Source organism: Stegodyphus dumicola, chromosome 4 (genome assembly GCF_044657685.1).
Source record: "Stegodyphus dumicola isolate Sdum_Otavi_A_Nest chromosome 4, ASM4465768v1".
In the NCBI taxonomy this organism is placed as follows: domain Eukaryota; kingdom Metazoa; phylum Arthropoda; class Arachnida; order Araneae; family Eresidae; genus Stegodyphus; species Stegodyphus dumicola.
In genome coordinates, this window is record NC_140771.1 from 236,536,124 (window position 1) to 236,549,222 (window position 13,099).

At 30.1% G+C, this 13,099-nt stretch overlaps 1 protein-coding gene across 1 annotated transcript in view; it reads right to left on the bottom strand.

Moving 5' to 3' along the window:
- LOC118188695 (ubiquitin carboxyl-terminal hydrolase 24-like) overlaps positions 1-13,099 on the bottom strand; it is a 208,863-nt gene that overhangs the window by 14,459 nt on the left and 181,305 nt on the right. Inside the window, exons 55-57 of the mRNA XM_035359190.2 lie at positions 8,962-9,027; positions 3,137-3,227; positions 1,201-1,279 (exon numbers count right to left, since the gene is read on the bottom strand). Coding sequence (XP_035215081.1) covers positions 1,201-1,279; positions 3,137-3,227; positions 8,962-9,027 — 236 coding nt within the window. The remainder of the gene's footprint in view (positions 1-1,200; positions 1,280-3,136; positions 3,228-8,961; positions 9,028-13,099) is intronic.

Consider the following 13,099-nt stretch of genomic DNA (forward strand, 5'->3'; position numbering starts at 1 on the left):
GTGGCATCATTGCTACGTCATCACTCCCCACTGCCTGTTTCAGGGGGAAACGCTCTATGAGCTAGCCGTTCTCTTTTAAGTCCTGCAATTTTACACTTCATAAAAAGATTTTTGTTGATTTTTACTATTTTGTTCTCCAATTTCTCTAAAGTTCTGTTTAAAACGGTAAGAGTATAAACTTCCCATAGGTAATTGTTCCAGTCTATTACTGTTCTGACGATCATATTCAGCTGACCGTACCTTGTCTATTAACTTAATCCACTGCTTACTGTTCTGTAGAAAGCAGGTCCCAAATTTGAATCATTTCTTTTAAAATGTAGGAAAAAAAAAGTTCAGCAATATTCTTGTTTATAAAAATAAAAGGAGACTTATCAAGAACCAATTTCTTACATATGACAAAAGTGCAGATATTACGAGTGTGTGCTGTCATGTTACCATTACCAAACAATGCAGTTTAGTTCCATAAGTGGACTTAAACTGCATTGTTTGATGAGTTTTATGGTCAACAGGATAATACACTTGTACTTAACAACCCCCCCCCCCAAAAAAAAAACAGAAACATGGAAAAAGAACACGAGAAAGGCAGAAAAATGTTCAGAACCTAAAAAAAATTTGATAAAATATTCTAACTTAAAGGAAATTAAAAATATGTTGGAGCAGTAATGGAAGATATTATTTGAATATGGCACAGTACTTAAGAGCTAACTGCCTAAGGGAAGGGACACATTTCTGAAGGACTTCTTAAAGGAAATTAGCTTATACTCCTATTCCACATAGAGAAAATCATGAAAAACACACATTCATTAGGTTCAAACCTTAGTCGAACTACCATTATTCAGCGGTCTTAAATATTCAGTCCCTGGTAGGGCTAATACTAAGAAGATATGAACTGCTTCCATACTGGTACTTCTGGTACCAGAAGAATTCTATGTACCATAGTCAAATGATACTGGTAATCATATACCATAGTTTTAAAACCAGTGATTTAAGGTATCATATTTACATTAATTTTTCAAAACCTTCATGAATTTTACTCGAAAAGATATATGATTCAAATTAACAATCACCAAGTTTAAACTCAGATTATAATGACATTAAAATTTAACATTAAAAAAAGAACAAAAGACTTTTGAAGACACATATAACCTGCATTTGATATAAATATAAAAACTCAGAAATTAAATCTAAATAATCACTTACTTAAGAGAAAGACTAACTAGAAATTTTACACCTTGATAAGAACGTCTACTGTCATTGGCTTCATTGGCACGAATAATAGCTATAATAAGAAGTTTTGTTAAAATTTATGCACTGAATGGCATTTAAAGGATTATTACTGTCAACTAAATAAAAGTAAGGGTGCATTCAGACAGCAACATAAATGTCACAGAGGCATAATCACAAAAAATAAAATGCAGGAATTCTCTTCACAACTGCGACACAGGGTTTAAGCCGCATCCACTTAAAGAAGCTAAATTTGTGCATGCATTGGATGTGTCTACAGCTTTACTTGCTGTTTTCCCATTCAGGTTTTGTGCATTCACTTTGATTGGTTGATGCTTATTCCAAGTCGGCATAAAGTTGAAAACTTTGAACTTTATGCCAAGAGCCCTAAACCAGATTTTGTGATGTAGCACAGACTGGTTACCTGGCAACGCAGCTCAGCTTAAACCACTTATGCCCTTTATACCGTCGTCTGAAAGCACCTTATGGCGATACTACTTAACTTAGTTAAATTATGACATACATCAGTGAAGTGCCAACAGATGTAAAGAATGCTAATTTCAAATTTATATAAGAGATGTAATTTTAACACTTTTCACACTGCAGTGCACAATTTTTTTTTTAAATTAGGTACTGAGATATTATGCAAAATTTAATTTTAAAAATGCACACTACAGTATTTGTATTCAGAACTTTTATCATTAATGATTAATTAAAGTACCTTATTAGGAATTAATTAATGAAAACTTATTCATTTACACTGAAATAAGCAAATGTCAGATTTAAATGTATAATTTATATTATAATCATATAAATTTACTGCACATTGCAATAGTTTGATACCCTAAACTATGAAGGATATACAATCAACTTCTGATTACCCAGGCCTTATCTAAAAAAGTTAAATTTGCTTATATATGCATATCGATTTTCAGAAACTTATTAAATACAAATTTCTTAAAAAATTATTCATGATAAAGCCTAAATGCCAATCAATCTGTGAATAATAGCATCTGAACACATTTGAAGTCTCTACAGCACTTTCCTGCTTTAGTGTGACAAAATAAGGAACAACCAAGTTAAAAGCAATGTGTACTCAGTAGATAGAGTAAACTGACAGATTAGTATAAAAATGCAAAACAAAAATATAAAATTATGAAAGAAAAACCCCAAACCCATAAGATGGATAAGAAATCAATCATTCTTTTTATAAATCAGGAATTAATTAATCATTCATATTTTAATATAAATGATGATATAGTCTTTGAATCCATTTTTTTCAAAGTAGGTTTTTTCTAAATATATATATATTTGTGTTCTTTTTATTTACTGGTTTAAAATTTGTATGATGTTCTTATTTTTTAATACTGAAAATTTGGTTAGTTATTTATTAATAAATAACCAAGTCTCTGAAGTCAAAGTATCTTAAAAAATTAAATAAAATGAAAAATACAAATTTTTAACTTAAAAAGAAAAATAATAATCACATAATTTTTTGGTAAGAAAAAAAAAAAAAAAAAAAAAAAGCTATAAAACCCATACAACAGAAATTTTATATTCTCGAATTTTGCAGTTTCTGAGGAAAAGGCCCATAAAAATCATGAAGTTAAATGGCACCAATGCCATCTCCTCGGCTCCTTCAGCTATTAATAGCCACTCTAAATTAATAGACAACTGAAAAGAACCCTTACTGTTTGTTTATTTTTTTCCTCTTGTAAACAATAACATTACTTCGACATGTAAAAGAATATAAGTACATAAAAAATGAACTCATTCATTTGTAATATTTCATAAAAGTCCTAACAAAAATTCAAAAAATAATTTTTTATGCAAATTTCAGGAAAGTTACATCAATATTCATAAAAATGTTATATACATTTCCTATCACACAAATTAAAAGTTATGAACATACCAAGCATGCCTTGATAGGAAGGAAGAAATTCATCATAAACACCATCCATGACCAGTTGAACACGTTTGAATTGAAGGGGATCCTCCAAAGCCTATAAAGAAAAAGATATACTTACGAAACAAAATAATAAATAAAGAAGTCATAATAGCAACAAAGAAAATGAAGCAAAGACATGTTCAACATTTCACAGAAATACAGAAACAAAGGGAAATGTATGTTTTGAAAGCAAAAGTGTGCCATATCAGTATCATCATCCAAACCTTTGGTTTTACTTCAATTAATTCAAAAATTTCTCATTGCTCCTCTTAACAAAGGAGAATAGTTTTATGAATATTAAACTATCATTTCCATAGTCATTAATTTTGAAGCACAGGAAAACTCAAATTACTGGATTTGGGATAATTGAAACTCCTTAACTATCCAGATTTCCTACTCTTTATAAATTAAGCATGCTCTCAATTTATTTATATGCTTTTAATATTTTCATTTATTTAAATAACATAAGAAAAATATAATGCATATAGTTGTTATAAGTTTACATTGCTTTATAAATCTAATGTACAAAGTCTGCCTTATAATAGTTGACAAATAAATGGTTCATAAACATTAATGGAAAAGTAACATAATACATGTAATAATAAAAGCCTCTACTCTTTGTTTACTCTGCAAGTTATAATTTCACTAGAGCAAGCACTCCTTTTCAAAAAATACAATGGGAAAAAAAAAAAATTACAAAGACATGTGCTGATCTTATGTCAGATTTTTATTTTAGCAACATACTGCACTGATCTTTTATGAGTCCTTCTGATCTAAATCTACAGCCAGATCAGTTCCCGAAAACTTATTGCAGCCAAGAAACAAGGACTGTGCCTGTTGCTGCTTGGACCACTTTGAAAATGATAATATGAGTTCAACCAGCTTTGTCTCAATTTTGAAGAAGAATCCAAGAAGGAATGTCCCCTCTTTCCCTGCCAAAAACTTCTTGAAAGGACTTTTGGCTTGACAATATTTTAAGTATCTGATGCCACAAAAACAGTATACATTTATAAACAGCTGTGCTTTCCTTGGGATTGATAGTGAGCTGAGGTAATAGCAACTGGCTTCCCTACCATCATAGCAACAGGATGACTAACTACTGTGTAACTAAATGCATTCAGTTACTTTGCTACAATTTTGGTACCTTGTTTTTCTCAATGGGACTGCAATGTCACCGGGCACAAGTACAAATTCAGAAGATAGCATGAATGTTTATAAATATATAGAGCCTCTGATGCATGGGACACCGAAAATAGATCAAGCTAAAAGTCCTCTTGAGAGGTTAGGGAAAAAAAAAAAAAAAGGCACTAAACACATGGATTTTATCTGAACCATCTCTACAGTTATATCGCTGACTGCTCTTCTGATTCTTCTAAATCAAGAGTAGAAGAAGCACACGTTTGTGAATGCATGGAAGACAACTGCAGTTATTCCTACAACTGAAACAGGAAAAGACCCAAGGAATCTCTTGAGCTATTGATTCAATACACTTACCAACTGTATTTGCAAATTATTTGAGAAAGGATAAGGATAAGGAATGGGGGACGTGGGCACTATGCCTCTACCATACGGTTAATTAGTATAGCACCACGTACACCATGATCTAGAGAACCCTTAAGTACATTATTGAAAATGAATGATTGGTTACAAACAATTGTTGTATACCTTGGCAGTAAAATTGTTGCATTTGTGTAAATAAATTATTTGAGAAAATAGTAAACCACAATCTAGCCTATTACTTTAGCGATATAGCTTGGTAAAATCTCTTCTGTTATTAACAAGGTGCCCAAGTGCTTGGCCAATGACAGGCACTGCTCACTTAACCACGATATATATCATAGACGAGATCTGATTCAGATCAGCAGTTTAAGCAATAGCAGTAATATTTGAAAAGTACAACAAACCAATACAATTTTAAATACATTTAACTTACAATATAGGTAGTTCATTATTTTTACGAACATTCATAATATTTATCACAAAAAGGTGTTTTCATCTTTAAAAGTTTAAAAGGAGTTCATCTAGAATGAACTCCTTTTAAACCATTATTATGTACCTCAACACAAACAAAAAAAAGTTTTTTTTTTTCCTTTTTTTTGTGTGCTGTGTGTGCATGATTAATTCTTTGTTTAAAATAAGTTTCATATTTTGTTCTTCAGCAAAAAAAAATACTTTATTTTTAATTAAAATATTTTTTAAATAAAATGATAAAAAATAAATAAATAAAACTTCCTCCTTCCAAATGAAAAACATACAAATTCATCATGAGTTACAATGAGTATATATTTGCCTTATACAAAAGAAACTACCCAATTAAGTGGAATTTTCAAACATCCAGATGCGCTGTGATATCAGTTGATCAGGAAATTTTAGAGTCCTATCCAATTTGTGGTTTTTATAATAATTATAATATCTCTAAAATGGTCACAAATTAAAGCACATTATGTCCTAGATATTAAATACAGCATTATCTAGTAAAACGTAAAAGAACTTCTAGTAAACCAAAAATGAAAATGATTTCAGGTTTCTGGAATAAACTGATACAAATAAAATAAATTAAATCAAAATTTTTGAAGCTTTATCTTTCTTTTTTAATGAAAGGCTCATAAATTACCCAGAAACATAACCCAGAAAAATACAGATTGAGAGTGAGGGGGGAATACATATTTCACACACTCCTAAATATGAAATTTTAGCCAGTTATGAGTTGGGCTTCTCCTGCAAAATAATGGGATGATTCTGTAGAAAGTGTCACTGCTTGCTTTGCAATGTTGGTCACAGATTATGTTAAAAAAATAAATAATAATACTGAGCTTAATGATTTGTCTTTCAAAAGTCTTAGTGTATAAGAAGAAAATTCCAGATTTGCAGTGTCGAGAAGAAAGGATCCATCATGCTTGTTATGAATTTGATAGTACTATACTTCACGACAAGCTCACCTGAGAACACATAGAAGGCTAGACTGATGTTTTCACAACTTTTCACCCTGTTCTTCAAGTTATCCATACGCAGTAAACTGCCCGTGGATATTCAATTCCTCCAATTTGCTACACATTTGGCGATTTCTTGCCAAATCCAGCGTATTTAAATAACAACCGTTTTATGCAGTGAAGCCGCAGTTGAAATTGATAGTTCATCATAGTGTAAAATGCAGGGCTTGTTATTCATTGTCTTAATTTATGTGAAATATTTCACTATTATCTAAATGTGACGAATACTAATTTGATGACTTGCAGTTTTAGTCAAATTTTTTCCCCAAGACCGTTCGCTTATTTAAAAGTAAAATGTATAAATTTAGAAAATCTAGCAGTAAGTTATTTTCCTTTAATTTTTAAGAGTTTATGCAGCTTGTTGCTACCAAAACAGTGAACGAGGGGGAAATTTTTATTTTTATTTTTTAAAGACGTTAATTTGATTTTAATTTGTGATATAACTGTGACAATATTTTATAGCAGACATTATGAAAATTATATCCTGTATTAATTGTCTCTTAAGACACATGCATTTCCAGTCAGTCTCAGAAAATCACTCTCCTACAGTACGTTTTATCTTATCTTTCTGGTTACTGTTTAAAATCAAAAATAAAATGAAAAAAAAGACTGGAAATTGAGATCTTCAGATTGCAGTCTATTACAGAGCTTACCATTAAAATTTTCAAGGTATTAGAAAAATATTAAAGCTTTAAAATTGTGAAACAAACATAAGAATTAAGAATGAAATGATTATATACCAATTAATTAATTCATATATCAATTAATTCCACTAATCAATTAAAATTATAACATTAGAAATGTTTTATATTAGTTACAAGAAAGTGCAAATATTCATAAGAACTAAAAAAGTATAAAAAAAATTAAATTCTTAAAAAGTGCATTTATTGCTTTTAAAACATTTACCATATTAAACGACAGTTTGATTGTATTTTAAAATTAAAGTTTTTATCCTTTGACGAATGAAATGTCTATGCGTAACGGGGCGTGAAAGGTGGGTCTTTTGCTTCGCGCAAAAGAATATATTGCTTTTACATCTCTCAATCTATAAAAGCAGACTGATTCACACTGAGAATCTGCAAATTATATGTGAATAACTGTATAAGTTATTGTGTATGACTGTATAAGTTAGGCAAAAACCATACATTTCCTTTGAGGTATAAAACCAACAAGCATATCATATGAAAAAAAAAACTGGTTATTCCTTTCCTTAGCTGGAATCATTTGCAAGTCAAGCGTATTAATGATAGAGTTGCTTAAACCGTGAAACGCTGGTAGTATGCAGCGAGTTCGTTTGTAATAGACAGAAACCCTTGTTCCTTCTACCATAGTAATTTAATGTAACCAATATGGGTACTTCAAGTATTGGTTAGGTTAGGTGATTTGAATATAGCAAAACATGCAAGAGATATCTGATTAAGGGGTGAGATGCATTTCGTGGAGGACTTTCTAAAGGAAACAAGCTCGAATTCATGTTACACATGGGCAAACCACTAAAAATGACCATAAATATAGCCTGTTCTTTTGCGCTCAAATGATTCAGCAATTTAACCACTCGGCTACTGGTGCCGAATGGTTAGTTGCCACTGTTGCCGAGTGGTAGTACTGGTGCCGAGTTCCATATTACATTTTCTAAAGGATTTGTTAGCTTGTATTTATAATGTTATTTATAAATGTTTATAGGTCTGCCTTCTTTTTTTTGGCCTTGAAAACGGCTGTTGTATTTTTAATTTGTGGCATTGGAAAGGGCTTTTTTTTTTTAAACTGAGGTATTCAATCCTGCAAAGATTATAACAAGTAACAATATCGTTATCGTATTTATTAGGAAAATGCCCTCTCGTAATTGACAAAAACATTCATTACCATAATCTTGGCGGCACTGTTTATTCAGGTTTATGAGGTTTTCCAGCTTTATGAGGTTGAAAATTATACACATATGTCAAAGATGAAGCAGATACCATAACAACTGCTTTTTTCTCCTCCCGGTCAGTGAATGAATGAATGTCTTAATTGCTTTTCTCGTCAAGATGGGTGAGGTCAGGGTTGCTGGAATTTGCAGTTTCGCCAATAATGCCAAAAAAGGGGATGTCTTCCAGCTGGTCATTGAATAATTGACACGATTTAGCAAATTTTTAAACAAAAAGCTGGACGCAACATAATCTATCATTTCACACATTTTTTTCCTTTCTTTCTCTTTGTTCAACAGTATTCATATATCACAGCGTAAATTTTACAATATTACTTCTCGAAATGGTAGTACTATATATATGGCGGATGCATACACTTTCTTCTATATCCAGTGTTCTCAACTTAGGTTGACCCGAAGTATAGCATTGCATATATTTTACTGGAATGGCAGCTTGGACAGGATCAACATTTTAAACATGTTTTGCCAGGAACGGCATCAATGGATTGGATCAGCATTTTAAATGTCTTTGTTTTGAATGGTTTCTACAAAATCTCCAACAAAATAAATTTTAATCACCCCCACACACACAAAAAAAAATTTACACAATATGAAAAGAAAAACAGTAGTTATTACAATAGAAATAACTGTATTATCTCTCTGTTTCATATACTCCTTAACAGAAAATTGTCTCTTAAGTACATGATTTAATTTTTTTAATAATACAATATTTCCCCATTAAAATATTTATTTAATTATTATATTTTTAATGGGGTGTAGTAGCACACCCATTAAAAAATAAAAACAAATTTTTTATTTTTTAATGGGCGTGCTACAAAAATTGTGTTTAAAATTCATGTTCATTCACATTCTAAAATAATTCCTTTACTTACTAGTATTTCTAATAATAAAAAGGACAGGTTTTTCAAATCATTGGAAGGCACAGAAGCATACTGAAGCTAGAACATAAAAAAAGAACAAAGTATTACATAAATACAATAAAATCAAAACTTCTCAAAACATGAATTTATTTTTGTAGATATTTTAAAAGTGTATTAATTATTTAATAAAGTGTTTTCCATACTTGTAGTGACTTTAATAAGAATAAATATATAATTTTGTTATTCATTTATCCAGTACAAAACAAAATTATTGTGAAATTATAGAGAATAATAGCTATGAAAACAGAACAAAATAATCTAGCTAATGCCAGATCTTTCAAATTAGGCAAAAGAACAACCTTGTCTTTGATGTAGATTTAATAAAAAATTATATCGATTCTGATGGCGAACAGGTACAGGTTTTTTGTCAGAAACCAAAAAAATTCAACAAAAGCAGAATTTCTTTACTCCCAACAAAGAGAGTAAATCGACAATTTCAGTTAATTCACACCCCAAAACAAGGTTGTTCTTGTGCCTAATAAATGTTCACAAAAAAATAATTTGAATATTTTGCACAATATCCTTTTTAGCCCTCTCACATATTTTTTATTATTAAGTTTGATTTTTAACAAACTAAATTCAATTTTCATTTTACATACCGATATAAAAATAGTTCAACCAGTTCTACTACATTTAATAGTCATGATCTGCTTCACAATGATATGAATTACAAAACTAATGCAATTATTTAAATATACCTGTTTGGTAAATGTGTTAAATTATTCCGCAGTACTACAAATGTAGAAAATTACAAGTCTGTTGGCACTTATATGAATACTTTGAACATACTCATTTAGAAGCTTCATAAACTTGACAACAAATTATTGCCCTATTTTGAAGGTTTTCAATACTTTGATTTGATAGCCAATGTTTGAATTGTGAACAATGATCAAGAACTTTCTTGCATGGATTTATACTCCACCCAATTGCAATATATTTATTTGCACTCTGGATGCCTATTCTATGATTACTGGATCCGTCTACAATTTGAGCAAACAATATCGACTCAAAAAAATTGGTATGGTCAGCGGTTTTCAACTTATCAGAGAAAGCTATTCTCTGTGCCTTAGTTGCCGAGCGGGTGAGTCCATTTGACTTTATTGAAAGGGGACATTTAGACCAACCGCAGTACAGACGAGTGACAAAATTTATAGCGCTTTAAGTTCTAGGAATATTTGTAGCTCGAACAAAATTGCACAAAACAGTATTATGACCAAAATGCAGTAGAATATTCTGCTGTGTTATATGAAGGAAAATCTCGTTTTTTAAGGAGGAAGTTAATGCAGGAATTTAGAGTAAAAAATAAAGAGAGATGCGGGATACAGTGAAAGCAACGGCAAATAGATAAAGAGTAAATGAATTAAGCTTGCTTAAAATCTTTTTAGAAATAAACAATTTCAATCATTTAAATTTATAATATGACTGAATTGCATTGCAATCTAATAGCAAACTAAGCTTTTTTTCTCTTTTTTTCCCCCCATGCTTACATTAAAACTGTGTTTTCACACAATTTATTTTGCAGTTAATATTAGAAAAATATTACTTTAAGTAAGAAATTAGAAAGAAAATATTTCTTTCTTAATCTTTCTTCCTTTCTTTTATTTTCTGTTTCTATGAAAATTATTTGTTTCAGGAAAAGAAATAAAATTCATTCGTTATTACAGTATGGTATCAGCTATCACACATACATCAAAATGTTTTATTTTAAATAATTTATTCTATAATTAACATGAAAGAAAATAAATTTTCAATATCAAATATATAACAAAAATTATAATAATCTATCCTGTATGTGTGATTAATTCATATTGCAATTTTTGTCGTACATATATTAGTAATACTTTTTTTAATATTACATTGCTGTTATTTTATTTCTCATATAAGAACTGCTTATTTTAAATATTCTTCCTTCTCAAAACATTTTATATTGTGAAAATAATTAAAAGATATTAGTATTATTTTTCAATGGAAGTACTAAAGTAAAAATAATCAATGTAGGTCTCCTGCAGTTGAAGAAGTCCTTGTCAAACCAGAGTTTTTTAACACATTGACACATTAAACAGAAAACTGTAATAATAATCAATATTTCTTTTACAATATAAAAATGAGAACTTTGCTATGAACAGTTATTTATTTTTTTAAGTTGGCAAAGAAACAATGATTTTTTAATACTAATAGATTACAAAAGTACTATTTCATGAACAAACCCTCAGTCTATTATAGCATTGTTACTTTATAGCAGGCTTTCTTAAACTGTGGGTCACGACCTTCAGCAAGGGGTCGCCAAAAATTTTAACAGTTTTGATATTTCTTTAACGTATTACAATAATTTTACGATTACAAAATATTTTTACACAATGTATCTGAAAATAGATAAAAATAAGACAATACAGACAAAGAAAAATGTTTTGATGCATTTTTTTAATAATATAAACGTTAATTTTTCTTGCTTTGCACGTCACATTGTCATTTCGTTTGTTACTTTTTAAAATTTCCATATTGTTCTATGCCTTAAAATTAGAAATTAAAGTTACTTGAAACTGCAATAGTATATTACATTACAAGTGAAAAAATTGGTAGTTTCCTTCATGCGTGTGTCGGATTGGCGCAATACTTTTGCCACCCCACAAAATTTTTGTAAATATTATGGAGTCCTGGGGGTCGTGAAAAATCTCAGTGATAAAAAGAGGTCACAAGTGAAAAAGGTTTAAGAAACCCTGCTTTATAGCATAATACAATAATAATGCAGTATAGTTCTGCTAATAAGCCCATTAGCGCCAGAGTGATAGAGTCGCTGAATGCAGGTAGTTCGGTCCGAAGTTCGAATCCTACGAACGGGTTAGCCGCATTGGCATTCATTTTTGTGGCTTTCCCCATGTGTGATGTGTATACGAGCCAGTTTCTCTCAGAAAGTCCTCCCTTCAAAACCAGTTTTAAGTTGGAATAAAATTACACACACAGGACAAAAAAATCTGAAAGCCTTCAGATCTTATATTACGTCGAAAGGGTCGTTTTTTACCATTTCACGTGCTACCTTTATTTATTAAATATCATGTTCTTCTCACTTAAACCATAAAATTCAATTCAACTGTAATATCATATAATTTAAAAAGAGCATATCTTTAGAATTTCTGATACACAGTTTCGCATGCTAGAGATGAAAATGTTTTTCTTCCCTCTTTTCCCCGTACAGTGTTGTCATTGCTCTCTTTGAAATCGTCGAGTTTCTTTACCAAACACTCATTAATGCTTTACAAAATATGAAATAAATAATAAAACAAATTCCCAGTACCAAATTTGGGCTTTCAGATGCCTACATTAGGGTGAAGGATTACGTTATTCAAATTTGACGGCTCTAGGTACCGTTGTTTTATCAGAGTGCGAGAAACATTCATACATTTATGCAGATTCTTCATTATTTAATTTCTTTAAATATAATACAGTGTGATAATATTTGGTGGCAACAATTTGAAAAGTGAAACGCCATTTATCGTGAAAAGCCACAAAATGGCAAAATGAAATTAATAGCCCTTTTGGGCTAAAAATTATTTTTAAAAGTATCATAATAGTAGTAGTACTACTACTGAAAAAATATTATATATATATATTTCATTTTTATTTTAAAGTAGTGTGAATTTCGCGTAATAATGAACAACATTCCTTATTGTGTTCACAGTATTGTTCATACGGTATTTCAATGTTGTATTTTAAAATAAACATAATTCTTGCTGTACATAAATTGAGTAGACGCTTCTTGTATGTCTATACTTTTAATAACTGAAGAAGGATTATGTGTTAGATAAATACTTATTATCTTCTACATATTTAAACTATATAATTACAATATATATCTACAATTTCAGTAAAAGTATAAATAACCTTTCTTTCAGTAGAAATTGCGTTCTTGTTTTCTGAATGTGGCTCCAAATACCCTCTCAGTTCATCGTAAATTAAAATAACTCTAAATTTTGGCAATCTGAAATATGCAAAGAAAACATCTCCTGGGAGAGCAAAAGCATCAACATATTTTCTATAAATTCACTGTTGATTCAGAGATCTACCGCCGTACTCTTCATTTAAATATGAAAAA